Genomic DNA, 25,426 nt, shown 5'->3' with positions numbered 1-25,426 from the left:
TAGACTCTGGGCAGTCCTATGGCCATCACCTAATCATAAAGCCCACCCACCTCGGTCATGGTCTTCTTCTCCATCCTCCATTGCCCACTGACCTGCTTCCCTGTTCCTTCCCAGACGGCTTGTAGCAGCAGCACCTGCCTCTGCACCACGCCTGGCTTGGCTCCACCAAGTCTCATGACTCTGCTTGCCCAGATCCAGCCAAGGGTACTGCTTAGGCCAGGCGCTTTTCCAGCTGGCTGACCTCGCCCCCCACCCCCACCCCAGGCATAAACTAAATTAAACTCCCAGATTCCTGAGATGCCTCACTATCTCTCCTGGGAATCTCCCCAGAAAAATTTTCCACTGTTTTCAAAGGACTCCGTGGTCCTGACCACCCACAGATATTATGATGATGCGTTTACTCACTAGACACTTAGTGACCGCTAAACAACTAGTGACCCGGAAAATGGCCCCCACCTGTGTTGTTTATCTCACTGCTTGCTGTGCCCTGACTGCTTTCTTACCTGCCCCACCTGCTTACCTTTAAGTTCCGGATTCTGAGTTGCAGAAAACTCTGACTTATTTTCCAAGATAGCTTTCTTACTACAAAAGTAGTATGTATTCATTTGAAAACTTAGGAAATACAGATGGCAAGAAGAAAATGAAAATGTTAGCACCTCTCACCCAGAGATAACCATTGTGACATTTTCCTCAGGGATGTTTAGTCTTTATACATAAATTTGACTTTATAAAATCTGCCTCATACTATATAAATTCGTTAGAAAACTGTTTTCCCTCTTGCATTTATAGTATATTGTGACCATATTTACAAGTCAATGAAAAGTCTTCTGGAACATCATTTTAAATGATGATATAGTTTTCTTCTTAACTGATGGGCTTTTGGGCTGTTGTCAATCATTTGTGGTTAAAATAAAACTGCAATGAACATCTTCATGCAACCAAAACATATCTCTTGGCTACTCCTGGGGAATGAAATTATTAAAACAGATATATGAACATGTCATGTTTTGCACTGGTATTGTCAAGCCGGGATGCATGACTTCCAAACTGTTGAATACACACTGGATCCTCAGTGTCTTGAATCCCCACTGACCTTAGTTAACCAGCAGAGAGAGAGGAAAGTGGGGAATTCCCAATCTGAGAGGAACCGGAAGGACTGTGTATTAATTTGAATCACATCACACTGTCTCCACTCAGAAAACTGCTTCGAGGTCTTCTTCAGAGATCTCAAACTTCCCAAAGTCTACAATTTTATTTTCACACAATCTAAGCTGGGCTGAAGTCTGTACTCATTTCTGCATTTATTCTTCCATCCAATTTTTATATATTTAAAATTAAGGGATTAGATCAATAAGGAATTGGTTAAGCAATTTATGGTATAGCTAGTCAGTGAAATTTAAAAACTGAAGAAAAACTATGTACTCACACAGAATGACATCTCAGACACATTATTAAGTGAAAAAAGAGAGGCTTATTACGGCCCATACAATATGCACATTTGGGTAAAAGGAGAAAGAGGAACACGTGGACATTTTGTTTGAATTTTTGTCTTTGGAAAGACGCAAAGAAACCTATTACCTTAATTTCTAGGGAAATTAGGTAGCTGGAAGAGGAGAGTTGCCTTGCAAAATCAATCCTCTCTCAGGTGAGCCATGGGAATGTATTGCCTATTCAAAAATAGAGTTGAATAACAAAATCAAATGGGGGAATTGGGGCATTTGATTACATCCCCAATCAGATACGTTTATTTATTTCTGTTTATTCTCCAAATGCCATTGAAAAGATCACTATTAGAATCAGAGGACTATAAGTACAAGGAGAAGGTTAGAGGGGACATGAATATAATTGGGGACATGATATGGGTGATGGAAGACATCCTCGCTGTCTTTTGGAAAACAGTGAGGCTGTGGCACAGATCGCAGAACCAAACATACTTGTTTATATTTTCATGTGTATAATAATCACATATATATGTATACAAATACATATATTCCATTTGCATTTCTTTTCCCATGACTTGCCTGATTGTATAAAAATATTAACAGGTCTAGTTAACATTTACTTGGGTTTCTGAATGCCATTCACTGTTATAGTCTGTGTATTATCTCATTTAATCTGCTGGTCAAGTACATGGATTATTGTCCCCATTTTCAGGGAGGAAACTGAGACTTGGAGAAGTTAAGTAGTTTGCTTATCTCTGCTGCTAGTAAGCAGAGTCTGGATTCTGAGCGAGGACTCTGACCCCACACAGACCTACAAGTCTGACTTGCTGGAGAACCCGGACTCTCCCTGCCTATCCTAAACTGCCTCTCCTCTGACATTTTTTCCACTGGATTATTTGCATTTTGCAAGAGCTCTTTATCTTTTTATTGCAGGTGCTTAGAAGGGGGAAGGGTGGGAAGGGTCTGTAGGGTACCCTGCCTTTGGTCAAAGCCCGGCTGTGCAGGAGTCAGGAGAGGTCAGCAGGAGGCCACCAGAACGGTCTAGGACAGTGGAAGAAGAAGACGAGCCCCACACAGAACAGAGGCCTGCGAGGGTGAGTGGACTTCCACCCCCTCAGAGACAGATCGAGAGTGACTCACGGGGTGGGGGTGGGGGATGAAGAGACCGAAGCTCCCAGGTGCCCCCTGTACACACAGACAGTCCAAAGTCATCAGAGGGAAGCCTGCAGCAGAGAGAGCCAGACATGCTGCTGAGATCCGTGCAAATGAGACCCGCCCCAGGCAGGCTGGAGGCAGAAGTCTCAGAGCAGAGCACATGCTTGCAGGGTGGCACTCAGGAAGGAGAAGGGGCTCCAAGGGAGCAGGTAAGGGTAAGGGAGCCAGGGGGGGTCATGGAGACATGGGGTCACAGGGCCTGGAGTCTGGAGACAGCACTGCCTCATGGTGGGCTCTGGCCTGGGATGCAGGCTCCGGGGCTCATCCTTCAACAGTTTTTAGCTCTGAAGCCTTGGACAAGTACCTCCACCATCTTGTGCCTTGGCTTCCCCATCTGTCAAATGGGTGTAAAAATGGTCAAGCTAACTCTGTACTGAACTCCTGCTGAGTTGTGCTGGGCACTCACAGGCTGCAAGGTGGGGTCATTGGCCTCTTTAACAGAAGAACATGAAGTGCAGAGGTTAAGCCATTCAGGATCAGCAAGGGTCTGGTTTCGAAGGCTGCCTGCTCTTTACTCCCATTCTGCCTCCTTCATAGGGTAGTTTTAGAGAACCAAACGGCCTTTTGCAAATAGAAACAAGCGGTAAAAGGTGATGATATTATCTAGTGGTGTTGCCACACAGTTCTTCTGCCAGTTCCTTATCTCTGTCATGTTGGTGTTGGAAACAATGGGGGCCACTGCAGACAGTTAAGATTTGGTAATGACTCGTGCACAGGTGGGGAGATGACTTTAGGGTGGTGTTTAGGACTCACTGTCCCTGAGCTGCCCTGGTCTGGGGGTGATGGGTGATACATGGCACAATGTCTCCTGGAGACACTGGCCTCTGACCAGCTGACCTTGGAAGCACAGCGAGTGCCTCACTGATAAGGGCCAGGCTATAGTCACTGTCCTCCTCCTCCTCAGTCCTCCACGGCTTTGGCCGTGGGTCCTCAGAAAGTGTAGCTCTGATCTGGGGGCAAAGGGGAGAGATTTTTAAGAACAGTGAGACAAGCTTATCTGGAATAAAGTTCAAATTTTCAGGTAAGAGAATTTTTAAAATAAAACACAATTTATAGTCTTGCCCCAGAGATAGCAACTGTTGATATTTGGTTGCTTATCTTTCCAGACAGTTTTCTTTGAAAACAGGATTGTGTTGTAATGTGGTTTTATAGCTGGTTCTTTTTCACATTACATCATGGATATAGTTCCATAATAATAAATGTTCTATCACATCATTTCCAAGGCTGCAGAATGTCTCTTCCACAGATAGAGCAGAATTCACCTCATCAGCCTCCCAGTATTGGATAACGAGGTGATTATCTGTATCTCACCACTGCTCAAGGCCTTGGGCATCTCTGTAATCAAATCTTTGCACAGGCCCTTGATTAATTCCATGGAATAGATTTCCAGTTCTGAGTCAAGGCTATGAACACTTTAAGGTTTTTGATAATGACTGAAGTTCTGTTTGTGAGGCAGGAATTCAGGGGCTCCTCAAAGATCAGTGGAGAAAATGTTCTCATGGCTTTGAAGTCAACTGTAACCCTTCCTCTCTCTCTAAGCGGTTTGCGGAAATAAGGCCAACCACCTCTTACACAGTCCTTAACTGGGCACTGGGCCTACCTAAAAGTCTCGCTCCTCCTAGCTTTCTTTTCACAAGAGAAAATTGAGGCCTGCGGGATGCAGCACCAGCTGGAATTTCCGTCCTCATAAGCAGCAGACCTGGGTTCGTGAGCTTCACAGCTTGGCTCCAGGATCTACATCTGGTTCTGGGAAGTTGGTTGATTCTGTCTCCAAAGACATCATTAATGTCGTCCCCTTGGGTCCTCTCCACCCTCAGCTCACTAATGTCACACATCACCGTCACCTAACTGGCCTTCCATTTCCAGTCTTGTCCCTCTCAGTCTGTCCTCTGCTCTGAAGCTGGGATGCTATTTGAAACATGGAAATAGTATCACAGATCAGGCCACCTCCCCGAAAGAAATTCAGATGCTTCCTGAGCTTCAAGCCCTACCTCCTGCCCTTCTCCGTCTGCACTTCTTCATTGCTCATCACTCATTACACATCTCCTTGCCTCACTAGCTCCAAGTGCCATGAAGTCAGAGATGGGTTGATTTTGCCCACTGATGCAATGCCTTGCACAGCGCCTGGCATACAGTAAGCACTCAATAACTATGAATGAATGAATGGTACACTGAATAAAGCACTGGTATAGACCTTTGGTCAAGTGCTTCTGTTAGGGCTGAGCCATCTTATCTTGCTTATCCTCATTTCCTTCTTCCCTGTGTGGTGCAGTGACCGAGTTTCTAGAAGAAAACCAGGACGCCATGGGTGAGAGAGTAAGTAGGTTCTGCTCCAGGTGTCCGGTCAGTCAGGGGAGATGAGGCTATATCAGGGGTCCAAGGGACTCACAGCCCCCAAAGCTCCCCTTGCATAGTTCCCAGGTTCTTACCATTAGAGTCTTATGGCTGTAAAGAACCAGTAAAAGGAGAGCATTTCTGCCTAGCCAACAGCACACACCCGGCTTGTGGGCTAAGTGGATACTGTTCTGTTTTTGTGACAGCAGCATGGTGGTGGACTTGGAATCCAAAGACTCCCAGTGTCACCAGAACCAGCTAGGTGGCTTGGGGTGAGTTACTTATCTCCATCTGCAAAGTGAGTGGTTAGGAAGGAGAAGTGGTTTTTAAACCTTCCCCCACCAAAAAACTCAGCTATTTAAATAATTGAAAGGACCAAGATGAGAAATAGATAACAAGCCAATCATTTCGATTTGAAAAAGGAAGCAGGGCTGGGGCTGCTCCCTTCTGACTGCTCTCCTTAAGTCCCCAAGGCTGGCAGGATGGCCAGCTGTGGGATTCGAAGATCTCAGCTGGCTGGCTGTGTTCTAAGAACAAAGCAGAAGGCAGCAGGGTTTGCCGGCTGTGTGGGTACGGTAAGAGATCAGGAGAGGACAAGGGGGCCGGAGGAGGCTGGCGTGCAGAGTTTTAGACCGTGAACCAGGTGAATTTTGCAGCAATAGAAGCACAGGGCAGGCAGCCCTTTTGTGCGAGGAAGAGATTCCAGCCATTTGAGAAAAGAAATGAGGGAAGAGGAAGCCCGGACGACTCACTTACCCTTTCCATGATCCAGAAAGGAAATCGCCACCCCTGCCTTTCCAGGCCAGGGACCTCAGGTCTGGAAAGAACCGCCCACAATCACGCAGATACTTGGCTTCCAAGTTCAATTGGCTGCCACGCCCCAGGTGTGTGTGTGGGAAACTCGGTCCCCAACCTCCCAGCCGCCACCTAGCAGCTCTCTGGCCTTGGCACCAGGCAGGTGCGCTCAACAGGCTGCAGCCTGGGCCACCTGGCAGCTCCAGGTGCTGTGATCTTGCTGCCATGGAGACGGCTTGGTGGTGAGAAGGCAGTTTCCCAAAGCTTTGTGGATTCAGGAGAGGGAGAGACTAGAACCTTAGGCACTTGTGAGTATTCTGCCTGATCCCGCTGCAGTCCGCACAAGCCCAGGTGGGTGTCTTGATGGTTTCCCTGGACAAAGCAGGGTGGGGGATCCAAGAGACACCGAGTGCCAGGGAGAGGCTCTGTGAGGGCTGATCTGGGGGCCTGAGCGATAGGTCCCAGATGAAGGGGAAAAGCTTTCCCAGGGGCCTCTTCATCAGGCCGAGGAGCGGGCCAGGCAGCTCTGGAGGGTTGGCCCTCTAGACCAGGCGGAGGAGGAAAGCAGGCCTGGCATTTGCTCCCACAGAAGGACAGACAGGGAATTGACAAAGACCATCTCGCCCTGGTCAGAGATTTAAGGGAAGGGAGGGTCTGTCCTCTAGCAAAACCCCAACCATGGTTCACCCTCTTCTGACTTCGGGGCAGTCAAGGGCCAACACGGTGACCACAAGGAACATTTCCAAAGCCATCCACAAAGCCAGGGTGCAGTTCCCTCCACTGCCAGTTCATCTGGTGCTGTTGGTTGGGGTGGTGGTGACTCAGGCCTTCACCCTGATGCAGGGGAAGCTGTGTACATAGACTTAGTGGAATGGCTTAGAAACAAGGTGCTCTGGAAGAAAACGCTTTTGAACCTAAGCTGCTTCTGTAAAATGGGACTGAACAGAACGCCACAGAACTCTGAGCCTCAGACCAAGCTCAGGGACAGAGCTTCATGGGTGTACCTTTGCTCCTTTTTCCTGCCAGGACATCCCCTGTGAGGCCTCCCAGTGTGGTCTGAGGATGACCGAGCCCCAGGGCCGGGAGCTAGAGGCTGAGTGTCCTGTCTGCTGGAACCCCTTCAACAACACGTTCCATACCCCCAAAGTGCTGGACTGCTGCCACTCCTTCTGTGTGGAATGCCTGGCCCACCTCAGCCTGGTGACTCCGGCCCGGCGCCGCTTGCTATGCCCGCTCTGTCGCCAGCCCACCGTGCTGGCCTCAGGGCAGCCAGTCACTGACTTGCCCACGGACACTGCCATGCTAAGCCTGCTCCGCCTGGAGCCCCACCACGTCATCCTGGAGGGTCGGCAGCTCTGTCTCAAGGACCAGCCTAAGAGCCGCTACTTCCTGCGCCAGCCTCGGGTCTACACACTGGACCTAGGCGTCGAGTCTGGGAACCAGACTGCACCTTCCCAGGACACTGCCCCAGCCACCAGGCCTATGCCCATCCCCATCCCCAGCCACTATTCTCTGAGGGAGTGTTTCCGCCACCCTCAATTCCGCATCTTTGCCTACTTGATGGCTGTCATCCTCAGTGTCACTCTGCTGCTCATCTTTTCCATCTTTTGGACCAAGCAGTTCCTTTGGGGCGTGGGCTGAGCACTCTGTTTCTGGAGGAGGAACCAGGCCTTTCTCAGTGGCTGCTGGGGCTGGGGATGCAGAGCCTTATTTGGTGTTGTCTTCCTTTGTAGTATTTTATGATCCAGAGATCGGTTAGGCCCTGTTTGCTTCTGGGAGCAGAGAAGGCCCTATCGTGGGTGCACGTGGGCGGGGTTGGGGGATGAAGCGAAGGGCTAGGAGGCATGAAGAGCTCTGAGTGTGAACCAGGGGTTGTATGGCTATAGAGCCACATAGCAAGTTGTGCCAAAGGGCTGGACAATGGTATCCAGCGACCTGACTAGTCCAAATAGCAAGCCGTAGCTCTCCCTGGAGCTGTTTTGGACTCAGTTCATGTTTTTATTTTATTTGCTCTTTTCATTATGTGTTGCTAAAATGTTTGGAAAGTAAGTTTGAATTCTGTGAGAAAATGTGCTTGTCTCCCCTTTTCAGCTTTCTCCTTGGATGTCTTTCCACCAGTCCCAGTAAAAAACGGTCTGCATTCCTTAATTCCTTCATTTATTCATTCTACAACCATTAATTGGGCAGGTACTGAGTGCAGAAGGGAAGAAAAGTGTAAGATTACCCACTGGTGGCTGATGGCCTCCAGCAGCAGGGAAGACGCACTGTCAGCTGCTTCTTACACAGGACAACCTCTTGTCAGCGTGCAGTTCATGGAGTGTTGGGAGATAAGAGTCTAAAGGTGAAGAAGCCAAGATCAGTGGATTAGGAATCTGGGATTTGGGCTGGAGTTGTAGTTCAGTAGTAGAGCATTTGCCTAGCATGTGTGAGGCACTGGGTTTGATCCTCAGCACCACATAAAAATAAATTAAGGTATTGTGTCCATCTACAACTAATAAATAAATACATTTAAAATATTCTTAAAAAGAAAAGAAAAAGAATCTGGGATTTGGGGCTGTAGATGTTGCTCAGTGGGAAAGCACTTACCTAGAATTTGCAAGGCCCTGGATTCAATCCCCAGCACCATAAATAAGTAAATAAATATGGGTTTACAGGCTTTTATTCTCTCTGTGGGTGCAGAGGTCTGACTAGATGGTGCAGGGGTACAGCTCTGACTCCCTCCTGAAAGTACTGGGATTCTGGCCTCAGAAGGTAGGATGCAGCCCGGGACAGAGGCAAAACTTTATTCCCATCCCAGGCCTGCTGTGGGGGACCTATTTCTTACATGAAGAAACCAAGAACCCAGGAGCTAGAATTTGAAGCTAGAGCTGATGCCTTGCAGTGTCTAAAACCCTCATTTCTACTTTTCTAGTTTTAGTTTGCCTGGTGGCCCAGAGCTCTGAAACAATCCCAAAGTGGTTAACACACCATCACAATTACAAAAAGTTGACATTTTGAGTTTCTTTTAATTGGTGAAATAAACTGTCAGAACTTGAGTCAGTTTTATTTGGTCTAAATCATGTTCAGTTTAATGGAAGTATCCTCTATAAATCCTTGTTAAGGGTCTTAATGTACAAGGTATTCCAAAAGAGCCAAGAAATATATTTTTAGTAAAAACAACAGTTTTCAGCTCCAATTTGTAGAAAAATTCTCCATTACCAAACTGGAAAACTGCCTACGTAACCCGCCAGGGACTAGCAACCTCCTCTCCATTGGTGCCCTTCAGAGATAATTATACTGAGGCTGGGACTGCACCTCTCCCAGTTGAATTCATTTCTCTACTCATCTTTGCTCCTTAACTTTGCAGCAGGTAAGTTAGGCAATGATCTCACCATATTTTCCAAGATGGGTGGGCCAAAGTGGCTCAGGGCAGGGGACAGAGAGAGGAGCTGGGAAGAGCCAGGGAGGAGCATCTGCCTATTCACTAGGGCTTATGGGTCTAATTGTCATCCCCTAAAACCAAGACTGTGCCATTTTGGCTACCTTGTTCAAGGCCACTCAAAATAGAACTTATATTCTTGGAGTGGTAGATACACCACCAAATAAGACCTAATTTTGGGTTATTTTGGGTAGGGAAGGATATACCTAATATTATAGTGTCTTCTAGTTTCACATTCAGTAGCTCTAACCTTGGGGTAGTCCTGTCTTCTCAGGGAGGCATTTGGAAACATTGTGGGAGCACCTTTGGTATGCAATGAAGGGGGCGGGCTGTGCTTCTGCAATTTAGTGCAGAGAAGGACACTGAGACCTGCTGTTTCTTATGATGGTTCTATGCAAGGAAAGATCTATTTCAAAATGCAAACAGTTATCCTGTTGAGCAGTACCCAACAGGCTCCTGTGAAGTTCATGAGATAGAAGTGGGAAAACTGACTCCATATGGTGTGAAGTCAGAGATTAAGTCACTTGTGAACAGGGCAGTACACAAGGTGGAGTTAAAAAGATGATCCACAGAGGAAAAAGGTAATGCTGGCTGCACCGGACTTGTAGCCAGTGTGGCCAACCTACTCAAGAAAGCCTGTGGAATCTTTATAAGATGAAATGGTCAGACAGATTAAGGTTCAGATTCAGGTTTTATAACTTACTAGCTGGATAACTTTGGTGAGTCACTTCTTGGAGCTGCAGTTTTGCCTATAAAAAGGGAATAAGAAATTCATATGGTCATGAGGACTACGGAGATGTCTGAATGTGCTGGCACACTGATGAGGTAGGGAGTAAATGTTCTGCTCTGTGGTGGCCATGATGTTCAGCTCAGAATAATCATGAAATGCCACTCCTGGCTTTGTGTTTCTCTATTACTTTCTATAATGGTGTTTGAAGAAATGGATATTCTACCAGATATTTGTTCTATTAAAGGCTTAGATGAAATATTTTTAACCCAACCACCACCTCATGAACCACCACCAAAAAGCAAACAAACAGGCGAGTCCAAGGGAATAATAAGATTTACACCTGAGAAACTGCAAACCACTGTTAGTGCGCCATGCCCAAGCTGCATGGGGTACACTCATGTTCATCATTTTACAAAAATGGTGATGGAAAGTTTTTTTCATGGCAAACTACAAAGAAAACAGAACTATTAAACAACTTAGGGCCGTGAGGACAGACCCAAGAATTCAGAGGCTTAACAACTGAACAGGATATGCATCGATTTGGTTATAAATGAAATCAGATTAAAAACAGCATGTTTAGCTACATATCACATATTCATAATTTGCAGGATAGAGCCAAAGCCACTCTCAACCTCTCTGGATGGGCCAATGAAAGGATTTTGAACATTAATGGAGAAACCATTATATTAGCCCTTATTTAATTCTTCCTTATTATGCTTTTCTTCCAAATTCCTCTTTTTATGTGAATTTACTAATTTCAGAGGCCAGAAAATATATTCCTGCGGTAAGAAGGTGAAGGCAATCACTACATGCCCAACTAGTAAGAATTATGGAGCCCACGCACAGTTTACTGGTGATAAGGCCAACAGTCCCCTATTAACAAAACTAAGAGTGCTGATTAAGGAGAAATTGTGCTAATTCATATCTGAAATGTTATATATAACCCAAACCAAAAAAAAGATACTCCTTGGACAAATGACTAGGGTTCAGAAAATGCTTAACTATAGAAAACAATTTTTAAAGGATAGTTTTTATGGTAGGATTTTACTCCTAGCAAGTGGGTAATAAAGAGAAAAAGGTTTATGTTTAGTAATGCCTATTAGGGATTTTTTTCCAGTTACTTCGACATGAAGTACCTTTTAATACACAAAGTACATCCTTTAAATAACCATAGCAAGGAGAGTGTACAAGAGAGACATCATGTTTGCTTTCTACAAATTTCTTTGAATCCTGACATAGTGGCCTTGCTTTAGGGTAGTATGAAGGATGTTAAGCTTCAAAGCAAGATGGAAGGCATTTTCTGATGAGGTGAGTGTTCAGTTCTGAGTTTCCTGATGCAGTTAGCATTCCAAGTGAACTTCACAGGAAGGGGTCAAAGCTTCAGTGTATAAACATCAGCATAACTGCTGTCCACTCCAGGGACTTGCCGTGAGACATTGTTCAACCAATATGTGGTGAGATGTGTCTCTTTCCTCAAGGACTTTCAGAATATAGTCCAGCTACCTTGCTCACTGGATCACATGCAGCCCTGAAGCACATACCATGTCATGGGAAGCCAAGTTTCAAGAATTAAAAATGCAGAGAGTAGTCACAATCCTGAGTGCTGAGAGCATTCAAAGAAAGACCAATAAAAAATGTCTAGGAGGTTCATGGATGGGCCTGAAGATGAGAATTTCATTTTCAACCACGAAAGGAGTTCACCATCACCTAAGGACTGGGCTGCCTCTTCGGAGTAGGCTGACGTGAAAATCCAAATCTACTGAGGGTCTATACATGGTAATTGGCAGAAAACATGATAGAACAAAACACATCAATTCTTTTCTTTTAAGGAAAATGGCTCCTAAGGGAGAGATTGGGGTTAGAGTCCTTCTTCCACGGTCTTGTCTATTCAGCCATCCAGAGCTTAAAGGTCCTGTCATATGAGCAGGTGGCTATAAGCTGTCCATCAGAAGAAATGTCTAGACCCATCACTTTGCCTTCATGGCCAGCCAAAGTCTTCAATGGGGACCAGCCTGGGTGGGTCCAGATCTTGGCTGTGTTATCATAGGCACCAGTGAGCAAGAAGTTCCCATGGATAGCTATTGGAGAAAAGAAAGGAATGTGCCTGAGAATTCATCAAATATTCAAGAGCTTACCAAAAAAACCCAAACAAACAAAAAACCAAAAACCACACACTCAAAAAAACAAAAACCTGCCCAAACATACTATTTTGAAAAACTAAAAACTCAACATATTGATTCTATGTTTTTTTTTTTTTTTTGGTAAAGGGGATTGAACACAGGGGCACTTAAACACTGAGCCACATCCTCAGCCCTGTTCTGTATTTTATTTAGACACAGGGTCCACTGAGTTGCTTAGCACTTTGCTTTTGCTGCAGCTGGCTTTGAACTGGTGATCCTCCTGCTCAGCCCCCTGAGCTGCTGGGATTACAGGCATGCACCACCACGCCAGGCCGGGTTCTATATTCTTAGGAGGCCTCCAGGAAAAAGGGACAACCACAGGCAGACTGAGAAGTGACAAAAGAATCTAGCTCTTTCCTTGGTAGACAAGATTAATATTACTTTTCAGAATATCCTTAGAATGTCCATGGAGAAAAGAATGAAGCAAAGCATTCACAAGTCTTTACTCTCATGGTTTTTTTTTTTTTTTTTTTAATTTTTAAGTGCTTTTATTTTTTAGTTGAAGATGGATACACTTATTTACTTCTATGTGGTGCTGAGGCTGGAACCCAGTGCCTCACACATGCTAGGCAAGTGCTCTACTGCTGAGCCACAACTCCAGCCCCACTTTCACGCTCTGCCATAGCTCTGCCCAGGGGTACAGCAGAGGAAGGAAATTGTAACTTGCTCCTCTAACAGAGGTCAAATTTTCCCCTGTTCTACTTCTAAGTTAAGCTTCAGCCTGGATTGCACTCCACTGATGTGCAGAACTTGTGTAGTGTTTACGCCTAAAACAGGAGGGAGGCTTACGTTCAAATTTGACTCCAGTCACTAAATTCTGATGGGCAGGGATGGTATACACGCAACGTCGTTGTCGGAGGTCCCACACTTTGCAAGTGTTGTCACCACTGCCAGTTGCAATGTGGTAGCTGTGGATCAGATGTAGTATGAAAGTTAGAAAACAGAGTAGTGACTGACCAAGCACCCTCTCCACCTCTCACTCAATGAGCTTATTTTACCCATTGGGGGAGAAATTTATTCCATAGATTTCCTTCAGGTGGCCTTCTAGGAACATGATACAACGTCCTGTGCGTAGGTCCCAAACACGACCAAATGCATCCAGTCCCCTGACAAAATAATATATAAATAAACACTTTGAATCCAGTTCTATGGGGAAGCAGGCACATCTAAGAGGTGACACTACTGAGCTGCCCCGGCTTTGTGAAAGAAGCCTTACCCAGTGCCAGCCAAAGAGCCATCTTGATGGAAGGCAATGTCATACACACCCATGCTGTGGCCTTCCTGATGCAGGATCTCTTCTTGAGCTTCCAAATCCCATAAGCGCCATGAACGGTCATAGCTAAGAAAAGGAAGAATTACACTAGCAATCAACCAGCAGGTTGATTTGGTTTCCACAATGTGCAAATTACTATCGTATCTGTGGCTTAACTTAATGGTTCCAAAACTGTTCTTTCAACCATGTGAGTAAGAACTTCCTTTCTGGAACAAATAATGCTTCAACAGCTAAGAACACCTGTCTTAGGCACTAACAGGGAAACCTTGAACTTGCTGTAAATCTACTCTAGTTAACTATTTTAAGAACAGAATTCCCTAAGAATGGCTCAGCAAAGATTCTCTTGCCTATATTCTCCTTTCATTTTGTCATTATGTCTCATTATTTGTTGAACTTCGTATATTTACAGGGCCCTATATTGGATGCTGGGCATACAAAAACAAGACTGGAATAGAACAAAGTACAGAAACACACCCACATATATCTAGTCAAATGTTTTCAACAAAGGTGCCAAAGCAATTTCAACAGAGAAAGGAAAGTCTCTTCAATAGTTGTGGTAGAACTGGCTAAGCATGTGGAAAAAGACCAAAAAAAAAAAAAAAAAGACAAATTCAATTTAAAAAAGGACTAAGTGGGGCTGGGGTTGTGTTTCAGTGGTAGAGCATGGCACTGGGTTCGATCCTTAGTACCAAATAAAAATAAAGAAAATAAAGATATTGTGTTCATCTACAACTGAAAAAAGAAAAAAAAAAAAAAAAAAAAAAGACAAATCTTTAACTAAACATTGCACAAAAGAAGATATGCAAACAAATGGTAAACATATGACAAAGTATTCAATACCAACTGTCATTAGGGTACTAAGAATTAGAATTTAAGATAGCACTACACAATGGCTACCTTAGACAAACTGGTAAGATTGACAACACCAAATGTTGGTAAGGATATGAAGCAACCAGAATTCTGGGAATGTAAAATGGTATAACCACTTTGAAACACTACTTAGAAGTTTAAGAGTTTTATCCTCTGAACTATCAATTGTACTTCTAGGAATTTACTCAAGAGAAAGGAAAAAAAAAGCATGTCTGCAAAAAGCCTGGTATAAGAATATTTAGGGCAGCTTTATTCTGACTGATCAACAAGACCGAGTGTCTATCACAGTACCAACTGTGGCGCATGCACACAATACACCACTGCTCAGCAATAAAAAGGAACTACTGACACCTGCTACATGATTGGATCTTAAAAATGTTTCACTGGGTAAAAAGAAACCAGACACAAATGAGCTCAGACAGTCTGAATAGAGGTGATTCACTTATAAAGACAGAAATCAGATGAGTAGTTGTTTTGGAGAGGGGAACTGAATAGGAAGGGGCTTGAGAGAACTTTCTCTATATTTACAGGGGTGTGGGTCACACAGATGGTAGGCAATTGTCAAGACTGAACTATAAACTTAAACTCATCTCACTGGATGTTAATTTATACCTCAAAGAAAAAGTTCACCACCAGATTCTAGCCTCACTGATACAGAACCAGAAAGAGAAACTGATTAGTTGCCAGAGAGATTTTAATACAATGTATAGTAAAAACCCATATTTAAGTAATTCATTACAATTTAAAAGCAAATACACTTAGTCCTCACTATATCATATTCTTTTCTCTGATTCTGAGCAGTTCACAAAAATTCTACTAGAAATCTTTGCTCTAAAAATTTACTTGGCAGACAACGAAAAAAAATTAACAAAATGCCACAAGCATGTATGAATGGGAAAATAATGAGATGGCTTACCAGGTAGTGCCCAGGAAACGTCCTGATGGATGCCACATCACTCGGGCCACACGTACTGTGTGGCCTTCAATATCTGCCACTGGTTCATCACTGAAAAGGAACCAAACATAGACAAGTAAACCACTTTATAGTCATGTAAATATTTATTGGATTTATTTATTGTTGTGAAGATATACCCATTCTGTACATTTCAAGTGGCTAAGTTGTAACTATGCTTACAATTTGTTAAAATATTAGGGTTAACAATAATTAAGCTCCTTCCCAAGGTTTTAAAAGATTTGGGACTATTTCATGTGCCCATAAGGCCAGCTGACTACCACCTCAATTATCTATTACTAAACCCTCAACACCATATAATTTAGTATTAGAGAAAAGTGAGACACTTCTGCCTAGTAAGCAAAGTAGTCACTTTGTACCAAAGTAGTACTTGGATTTTGAAAAGAAAACTTTCAAATCATACTTAGAAATCAAACTGTTTTAGTACAACTGGGCTACAGATAAATCTTTCTCAAATCTTAGTCTATTCAAGAATCCAAATGGAAAAAGGAAATCCTGAGTAGACAGAGGCTTGGCCTCCTTTTGATGGTCATGAAATTCTGCTACCCAGTATCCAGAGAAAGATCAAACACAGGTGAAGGAAATAAACATGAACTCTAAAGAGGGCAATTAAAAAGGGAACTTTGTCAATGTGCATACAAAGAACTAACCAGAGCCCCAGGGGAATAAACATTGCTAAGTATTACCAAAGCCAATTAAAACTTGCTGGCTTGTAGATGAGACCCTATTTGGCAGAACAGACACTAATTAGCTCTTTAAAAAATGTTGGAATCAAAACCTTTCTGTGCTTTCCCAAAGAAAGAAAACTAAGTAATTGAATTCAGATGTCTTAAACCAACAGGGTACATCCACAATTTTTTTTGGGGGGGGATAGCAAAAATAATTAAATAAAAACCAAAAACCTGTTGTAGTTGATAAATATATCCTAGGTCAGAGATGGAGCCAGTGGGAGATGACACCACCTTCTTGTCAGTGCTGCCAGACAGAACCTCACTTTCCTTTCCCCCGTGGCTGTGAGCTAACAACGAACAGGCTACCAAGATTGTTATCCTCAGTCCATCTACCAAACCACGCATTTCTCTAGTGCTAACCCACTGTGTAGGAGGTAGGCTGGATCTTTCCAAAATATCTGCAGCTAGAAACAGTGCCACTATGCTGGAGGCACAAATTGAGGTTCAAAGTTAACCAGAAAAACCTGGCACAACTCCTCTGGTGAAAGAAGTCTAAAAAAGAAACCTCCCACTCTATTTTCACACTAATTTACCTTAACTCCTAGTTTATTGCTGGGGTCAAATATCAGATTTTTTAACCCTGAGTTGCTGAGAGCCAACCAATTACTTATGTACTTTAAGATGGAGGTAGCAATTGTGGCACAGTAATACTCACCTGTCAAGACTCCAAAGTTTCACAGAACCATCAGCAGCACAAGAGGCCAGGTTGACATCTTTTTGGTCCAATGAGATTGTAGACTTGGGATGGAATACAATTGCGCCTACATTTGTGTTATGGCCTTAAAAAAAAAGAAAGTTAAAGGGTTCTCACTTCTTTATAACCTACAGCAAAATATATATTGCGATGAACAATACAGATAAAAATATATCAGAGAATATGTGTGGACATGTAAAGTATTAAAGTGACTATTTATCCAGGCACATGCCTATAATCCGAAGCTGAGGCAAGAGGATTGCAAGTTTGAGGCCAGCCTCAGTAACTTAGTGAGGCCCCCAAGGAACTCAGTGAGACCCTGTCTTAAAAAATAAAAAGAGTTGGGGATGTAGCTCAGTGGTAAAGTGCTCTGTGTTCAATCTCCAGTACATACTACCCCTTAGTGTAAATAAATAAAGTGACTAATTCAACATTTAAAAAGAAAAAAAAAAAGACTTAAACTAATATTTAAGCTAGATTAGAAAAAACGTAAAACATTAAAGGTTTGTGTTTATTAGTTCAGACATTATAAAATGCCTGAGTGTGGGTGGATATGAGAAAAAGGTTGTATGGTAAGAAGTCATTACATTCTGGCTTTGGAGTCCGAGAAACTAAACAACATCAAATGAAATCAGGAATCGATGCTGTGTGTACTGGGTTTGAGTGTGAGGCAGAGTTTTACTACTTATAAGAGGTCACGGTGGGGATAAAACAGATCTAAACAAGACTCTAACTTACCTCTAAGTGTGTGAAGGAGGTTGCAATCAGGAACAGACCAGAGCTTGCAAAGCCCACTCCTATCAAATACAAAGGAAAGCATCTCAGCCAGGGTTGGTCTGGGAAGGAAAAGGTACCTTGGTAACATTACTAAAGGACAGTCTCTTCTCACCCCCTATACACTTTACAGTGGCAGACAGAAAATAAATAAATAATAAAAGACTAATAAATTGAAGGGCTATAGAAGAAGAGATACAACCAGGTCTCAGACAACCAGGGGCTTTTACTGGACCCTACTGCTATCCTACTGAACAGCATTGCTGCTATTCACCTTAATTTCTGGATCAATTTATGAGGAAGGCAGAACAAATGAAACCATCATGTCCTATTTTAAATTGAATAGCATTTCATCATCTACAAAGTATCTAAATTAAAAAAAAAAAACTTATTTTGGAAATTTTTCTAAGAATTACTTTCGTATCTACTATCTCCAAGGATACGGCAGGATTTCCATTTATGCTTTATGGTTAAGGAAACTGGGTTAGGGATGTAGCTCAATGGTAGGGCATTTGCCTAGCAAACGTGAGGTCCTGGGTTTGATCTCTAGAACTTCAAAAAGAACAAAACATTTTCTTAAATCACAATAAAGTAGAGTTAAGGTAACTGAGGCTTGGAGAGGTGATCTGTATAGTTCTTCGGCTTTCTCCTGGAGCACAGTCTCAATTTCTGCCTAGCTGCATAATTCCTATGCATTCAGTATAAGCTTCCTCTCTACTAGACACCATAGTCCGCAAAATAAGCAAAAACAAAGCAAAACAGGGCTGATGGTATAGCTCAGTGGTAGGGCACTTGCCTAGTATGTGCAAGACCCTGGGCTCAATTCCCAGCACTGCAAAAAAACCAACGAAACAAACCAAAAAACAAACCAAGTTATTACATCCCAAGAGTTTTTGCATACGTGTTAAGTAGAAAATAAAGTTAAATTAAGACTTACTGAGTTCTTACCATATATCAGGCATTATCAAGGCAAAATGATTTACAAATGCTACCTCACTTCACTTTTATATATAAGGACACTGAATCTTACAGGGATTATGTATCTTAGGTAGGTAACAGAATTAAAACAAAAAACAATAACAAAAAATAGCTATCTAAACTGAGGAGTGAACACTACTTGGTCTATAATCCATATGACCTGCTCAAAAATGCCAGTGTCAAGAAATGACAGTCTGCTACATATTATGGTTCTCTGGGGCCCTGGTGAAACAAAGACTATATTGCATCTGTAGTATGGTGTGATCATGAGAAACTGAGGAAGTAGAACTAGACAGCTATGACAAATGCTTATTTTTTTCTGGACCTATCCCCATTTAGGAAAATGTCAACTGTAAAATAAAACTTACCAACAAGCTGTGGCCAGCATTTTGGAATCAGGACTAAAGTGACAGTAGGAGATAGGCCGATCGTCCCCAATCTGACTGCAGAAGTTATTCAGAGACTTAAAAAAAGAAGACAAATGATGACATTAATAGGGTAATCCAAGAGTTCCTTGGCTTTTCTGCCATAAAAAAAGGGGCAATCTTTCAGTTTTAACCCACCCCAAGATTTTATACTTTCACTGTTATTATTAGAAAACACTTGTATTGGTGAATGGAATCAGGCTTATTTGAAGCTCCAGCTATATTCTAGCCTGGTAATACTAACTTCTATGTCAGCAAATATCAATAGAAGACCATATAGCAGTCTGAAGCACAGCTGCAACAAATTAAAATGGAGCAGTCAAAAATAGAACCAGTGGCCTCTGTGTGTACAAAGCACAGTAGGTTCCTGCCACCTTAACTAACAGTGCCTTGCATGTCATAGCAGATCCAGCAGGAAGGAATATTCATGGTAGTTACCTTTACTTTCCTTGAGATGGTTCAAAGTAAAAAATCTAGTAATAGAAGATATCAATCATTGCAAACACCTTACCCGGAGAGATTTGTGCAGCTCTTGCATCTGGGATGTCCTAGTTGTTTCAGGAATCTCTTTATGGAGACGGGCCTCTTCCAAGCGTTTCATTGCCCTGGGACACAGAAACAACACTGCTACCAGGAACAAAAAGGCTGTCAACAAGGGTTCTTAAGCTTCATTTAATAACCACTATCATCATAGAGTCGATCTTCATTCTCTCAGAGTAAACAAGAAAAAATATGCTTCTTTCTTCTTCTAGAGGCTCTGCTTACCTGGGCAGTGAATAATTAGCAATCCACAGCCTGGCCACCTTCAGGCTATTTGGTCCTTCATGGTACCAGGTTTGCTGATACTGAAAGGCAAATAAAGAGCAGAAATGTTAAGTCTGAAGCATACCTGCCCTGAAGTCAGGCATATGTGCTTTCTACTGTATTTCCATGTCTTATTAGATGGCTCTGGTTTCTAAGTAAGTTCACCAAGAATGCTATTAGTTCTTTCCTGAATAGAAAACTCACTTAGATCCTTTGATATTCACATAAGAATCACAAACAATCGCCAGAAACTGTTTCTGAATGGAAGAACCCTCCAAGCCTTTTCTCCCCTTATCCTGACAAAGCAATCCACTGAGAAGAGAAAATGACACAAATATTTCATTTTCTTGATGTTTATACTGTCAAACCAAAAATGTATTTTACCTCTTCTTTGGATTTCTTAGATTTCTCATCATCTTTTTTTGTCTTTTTTAAGGCATCAGTACCAACCACTGAGAGGATATTTCTTAATCTGTAACACAAAAGACCAATATGTAAACAGAGTTGGGCTAAGACTGTCAAAAAGTACAGTAGTCCATGTCCCTGCCCCCATCTACAGGGGGATACATTTCAAGATCCCCAGAGAAGCTAGGTACAGTGGTGCAGGCCTATAATCCCAGTGACTTGGGATGCTGAGGCAGGAGGACAAGTTTGAGGGCAGCCTCAGCAAGTAAGATCCTGTCTCAAAATAAAAAGGAACTGGGGCTATAGCTCAGTTGTAAAGTGTCCCTGGGTTCAATCCCTATTACAAAGAAAGGAGAAAGAAAAAAATGCCCAGTGAATGCCTAAAATTGCAGGGAGTACCAAACCCTACATATACTATGTTTTTTCTTTTTCTGTTCAAACTTCATTCACAACTCTACCAACCTTCTGTAGGAGTCAAATGGGCATGCCTAAACTTTCATGTGATTTCTTTTACCCAATCTTCTTTATTTGAGATTTCCTAAACTCAACTATAAGCAATTTCTTATCCCATTTGGAGTTAACCACTCTGTACACTGCTACCACTTAGACAGTGAAGACAACCACATTCCACTCAAGGCCACAATGCACTGGATACTAACTGAGGTACTAAGTAAACAATAATTCAAAGAAATAGTTCTGGGTTCCAAGTAGCATAGCTGTGGGGGGAAGACAGAAAGTAACAAGGAGATATAGTTTCTTATTTTAAGTATCATGACAGCAGTAAGAGCAGAATGCTAAATTGGAATATAGAAGAGACACCTAAGCCAGCTATTTGGACAGGGAAAGCTTCACAGATAGAATGTTATCTAAACTGAGTCTTCAAGTAGTCAGGCCAAGGGGTCAAAAATGGGAAAATGAACTGGGTGCAGTGCTGCACACCTGTAACCTCAGTGACTCAAGAGGCTGAGGCAAGGGAATTGCAAGTTCAAGGCTAGCCTGGATAACTTAGTGAGACCCTGTCTCAACATAAAATAAAAAGGGCTGGTGTAGCTCAATGGTAGAGCATCCCTGGTTCAATCCTTAGTACTGCAAAATAAAAAATAAAAACACCCCCAAAACATGGAGAAATGAGAGTTGAGGCAGAGAGTTAAACCTCTGGAGGTAAGAAAACCACGTTAAGCTCGGAATCACAAACAGTTCAGTAGAGCTGAAGCATGGGGTACAAGGAGGAAATTTAAGTAGGAGCCACGTCACAAAGAGCTGTTAGTGTTATTCTAAGAAGAGTTTACATTTGAGGAAGATCCCTAGAAAAGTATGGAGAATGGATTAAAAGGGAAGAATAAAGGCTGCAAAATCACATTGTGTATTATTGTAGAAACTCTCTGAGTCATAAAAAAATAACACACTTGATAGAAAATATTGGTGGGGTCACTTTGCAAGGATCAGGTGTTAGGAAAAGCTTCTTTGAACAGGTGGCATTTGTGCTGAAACAAAAGAATAAAAGAACTCTAAAAGGCAAAGTATGAACAAAAAGAGAAAAGATTAGTAGAAAACAGGAAAAAAACTTGAGTACTCAGGAGGGCCAATGTGGCTGTCTAGAAAATTGGGGAAGAATGGCACAAGGTGAGTTTGAAGACCTTTTTGGTCATGACTAGAGGTTTCTTATTCCAAGTATAAGAAGAAAACATGGGAGGACCCCCCAACCCACCCCTGTGCTGTGGATTAAAACAGAGCCTTATGCATGCTAGGCAAGTATACTACCACTGAGCTATATACCCCCAGCCCAGAAACTGTAGGTTTTTAAGCAAACAATTAACACATTTTCAGCTGTCACCAACTATCTAGATGTGAAAGAACACAGATAGACTGGAGGTACATTCCCAAACAGAAAAGACTAGGTTTTGCTGACTGATAACAAAGGAGGTATGGTGGGTTTTCAAATGAGAACTGTGGGAATGATAGTGCCATTTGTAAGGGGAATAGAAGAGTGGGCCACAAATGTCAATTAAGCTGTCTCAAGTTTGAAGTACTTGTAGGAAGTACTTCTAGGTGACAGAAATTTTTGGAAGTCAGCAGAACATACATAGTAAATGATGCCATGGAGTGGAACTGATCTCCAAGGGTGAGCATAGGATAAGGACAAAGAACTGCAGCCTATAAAGGTTAGGTAGGGAAAAGAGGCTGAAAAAGCGAGAATGAGGTAGAGAAATAGGAGGAAAATCAGAAGGATTTGGTTGTATGGGAATAAAGGAGAGGGAGAGTTTCAGGCAGAGTGACAGGCAGTGTACTAGGGCTAGTCTTAGTAAAGATGGGTTAGGGATCTTAGGGAACAATTTCAAGGTGTTAGGGGTCAATCATTTTGCAAGGGGCTGGAAAGTAAGGAGTAAGGGCCTTAAATAAACAGAGTAAATACAAACCATCTCTATAAGAAGCCTGATGATAGAGGGGAGAGATGGTTCCTTATGGATACAGAGACAAGAGAAAAATCCTCAAAAGTGCATATCACTATGACACTGCGCAACCTTAATATCACAAGAGGAGCATTATTCAAGGATAGTGCTTCTGTAATTATATCCCAAAATATATATCATTATGTTTTGTGTCACTGACATAGAATATATTTGATGTGTAAATTTTCAAAGCTCAACAACAACTGTTTATCCAACTCACAACTTCATACTGGGGTGGGAAGGGAGTGTCTTAGCACCTTCTTCACACTACAAAGGAAAGCTGATATTGGAGTAAAAATTGGCCTAAAATCAGATTATGGGTTAAAACTATATAAAAACAACTTAAAATATTGATAACACTGAGAATTCTATTAAAGTTTCAGCTAGAGGATCAACTGGATTTGCAACTAGAACCCCGTGATGAATTAAAAAAAAAAAAAAGTACATATTTAGAAAAGTCACCTTTCTCTTCTTTCAGCAGGGCCCTCTCCAAAAAGTGTAATGGGTTCCCCTAAGGCTCTAAGGCAAGCCTTGACCTCTGAGTCGTCTGTGGAAACATTGATTTGCCGGGCTCTCTTCCTTCTTTCAAACTCAGCCAATACTTCTGCCTGCCGTTCACTGATGTGCTCTTCAATTTCAAATACTTCTCCTACAAAAGGAATATGCAATATTAGCAACTCACCAGACCTTCTTTAAATAAGGAGAAAGAAATAATTTTTAACAAAGTATGTATATGACCCTAAAGAGAGGTAAATGCCTATTATACACTTTATAATTTACCATTTTCAGTTTATAAACATAGTTTAGATGAGATCAGAAAGAGTACAGAACATCTTTAGCAAATGAGTTTACTAGCCTTCTAATCAGAAGGTGAACTAGAAATATTATTTTAACACTTGCTAAGACTATTTGCTAAGAACAGTCCTGGTACAGGAACACTTACAAATATTAATTAGTAAACCGGAAATAATTACCAGGAAAATAAAATTCCCTTTTATAAGGCTTTTTTGGATAATCTAGAAACTAATTTTTTAAACTTGCACCAAATATGTACATCTAAATGAAAAATGTGAGGTGCAATAATGAAGCAGTTAGTCTTAAAAAAAGCAGAAAAGTTAAAAAAAAAAAAAGTTACTAATGTATACGATGTAGAAAAAGTGTGGAAGGATGAGAAACCTGACAAAAGTCCTTCCTGCAGAGGATTCTTTTCTTCTTATACCCCTGTACTGTCTGACTTTATGATAAATAGATATAATTTTATCTTAAAAATACAGTAGAATTCTTGTTACTGTCATGGAAAGATATCACGAATAATATATAGAGTGAAAAGTGCTGGCTACAAAACAAGTTTATATATTATGGTTTCATTTACAGAAAAAAATTATGTATTTTTATAGTTACTTTAAAATTCTCAAAAGAAATTCATTCAATTAAAAAGAAATACAAGATTTTCTACTTCATAGTTTGATCTTTAAAAATAAAAGTAACTATTATCTTTTTAATTTAAAAAAGTTATTTCAGTTGGGGTAATAACAGGAAAAGTAAAACGGATATTATTTAACAACTTTAGTTTCAAACTAATGCTCAAACTGTTAGATGTCCAGAAAATAAACAGAATCAATATGAACCCAAAAACACACTGAATAAACTTATAAAAAAACTAATAATAATTAGTGGAAGAAAAACTTTTTAAACAAAATCTCTGGATGCTGCGAAGAAGGACAGGCAAAGCACAAATATACAGATGCAAGTGTAAAGACTGAACTTTTGACATTATAAAATGAGTGCTAAGTTTGGGAAGGTATTCATTACATTCATTACAGAAAACTGCAGCCACGAAGGTAAAGATGGACTTGGAATTTGCATCTTACCAGAGGTTATATTAATATTTCCTGCTTCAATTCCTGCTTTCAGTCCTTCTTTACCCAAAATGCCAGACTCTCCTTTGGCCAGACGTTCTCTCTCCTTCTCTTCCAAACTTCCATAATAGATGTGTGGTTTCTTCACAACAGGAGCCACTAAGTCGTCGGGTGCTTTAGTTTTGGGTGCCTGTTAAATCGAAAGGTTGGGTTAACCTAAAACAATCTTAGAAATTTACCAGGCTTTCCCAAAGGATGATGCTCATCCTGAGCGTCAATCAATACTGTTTCCTCTAAAATCCAAAGGGCAGCTTCAGCACTAGTTAAGATGTTCTTCACTGATTTGCGAGGGTGGGAGAGGGTGTATTATTCTCTCACTCAAATCTGCCCGATAGGAAAAAAGAGGTGGATAAAAAAACAAAACAAACAAACTAGTTAAGTTCTTTTGGTGACTTTTTTTTTTTAATCAAAGATCTGCTTTGGAACATGCCTACTTCATTCTGTTTGAAATGCAATAGGTTTTTTTGATTCTTCCAGGGCTTATTGATCATCACTGGGGAAATATCAAGGATAACAGATAAAACCAATGCGGTGCTAAAGGGAAACAAGTTACAACGTTACTGATTTTCACATTTCAAATGTTTTCAGATTGAATATGAGTTAGGAGGCCTCATTACAATTCCAAGGACGTAACTCTTGGCCAGAGCATTCCTCGCTCCAGGGCACCGTTTTTTAGACCAGTCGGAGTAAGTGTTTACCGTTCGGGGCGTAATGCGAGAGATGCAAGAGCCACATAGCACATGAAAGCTCTTGGGGTCCAGGAAAACGCTGCTGGGCTCTCCAGGATACCAGAGTCCAGCAGCCTTCCTCCTCGGCCCTCCACGGCCTCAGCCCGCTCCCTAACGGCCCCTTCCCATAAGGACCCCACCCTCTTCGGCTCCTTGCCACAGTGAACTGAGATCCAGAGCTCTGTACCGTGGAGGAAGCTCGTGAAGAAGCCATGCCGGGCCCAGGAGCCGCCAAGCCCCAGCGAAAGCCGCGCTCTAGGTTTCAGACCGTCCACCGCGCGCCCAGCA

General features: G+C 42.1%; 2 protein-coding genes across 4 annotated transcripts in view; one reads left to right on the top strand and one right to left on the bottom strand.

Moving 5' to 3' along the window:
- Rnf183 (ring finger protein 183) overlaps window positions 1-8,825 on the top strand; it is an 18,670-nt gene extending 9,845 nt beyond the window's left edge. Inside the window, exons 1-2 of one of the 3 annotated variants that reach the window (XM_027949438.3) lie at window positions 2,759-2,806; window positions 6,813-8,825. In XM_027949438.3, coding sequence (XP_027805239.1) covers window positions 6,849-7,427 — 579 coding nt within the window. In that variant the 5' untranslated portion in view covers window positions 2,759-2,806; window positions 6,813-6,848 and the 3' untranslated portion in view covers window positions 7,428-8,825. Of the gene's footprint in view, window positions 1-2,758; window positions 2,807-5,473; window positions 6,138-6,812 lie in introns of those variants that run through there. The other 2 variants (XM_027949439.3, XM_071600852.1) reach the window with 2 other exon arrangements.
- Prpf4 (pre-mRNA splicing tri-snRNP complex factor PRPF4) lies at window positions 8,772-25,426 on the bottom strand. Its single transcript, XM_027949426.3, has 14 exons — window positions 25,326-25,426; window positions 24,363-24,540; window positions 22,954-23,140; window positions 20,021-20,108; window positions 19,598-19,677; window positions 19,344-19,437; window positions 18,776-18,870; window positions 17,394-17,452; window positions 16,617-16,740; window positions 15,174-15,263; window positions 13,331-13,453; window positions 13,113-13,220; window positions 12,904-13,022; window positions 8,772-12,012 (listed from the first exon to the last, which is right to left on the bottom strand). The coding sequence occupies exons 1-14, from the start codon at window positions 25,350-25,352 to the stop codon at window positions 11,819-11,821; spliced, it is 1,566 nt and encodes a 521-aa protein (XP_027805227.1). The 5' UTR covers window positions 25,353-25,426; the 3' UTR covers window positions 8,772-11,818.

Source organism: Marmota flaviventris, chromosome 13, assembly GCF_047511675.1.
Source record: "Marmota flaviventris isolate mMarFla1 chromosome 13, mMarFla1.hap1, whole genome shotgun sequence".
Classification (NCBI taxonomy): Eukaryota; Metazoa; Chordata; class Mammalia; order Rodentia; family Sciuridae; genus Marmota; species Marmota flaviventris.
This window is presented reverse-complemented; position numbering and strand designations above follow the sequence as displayed.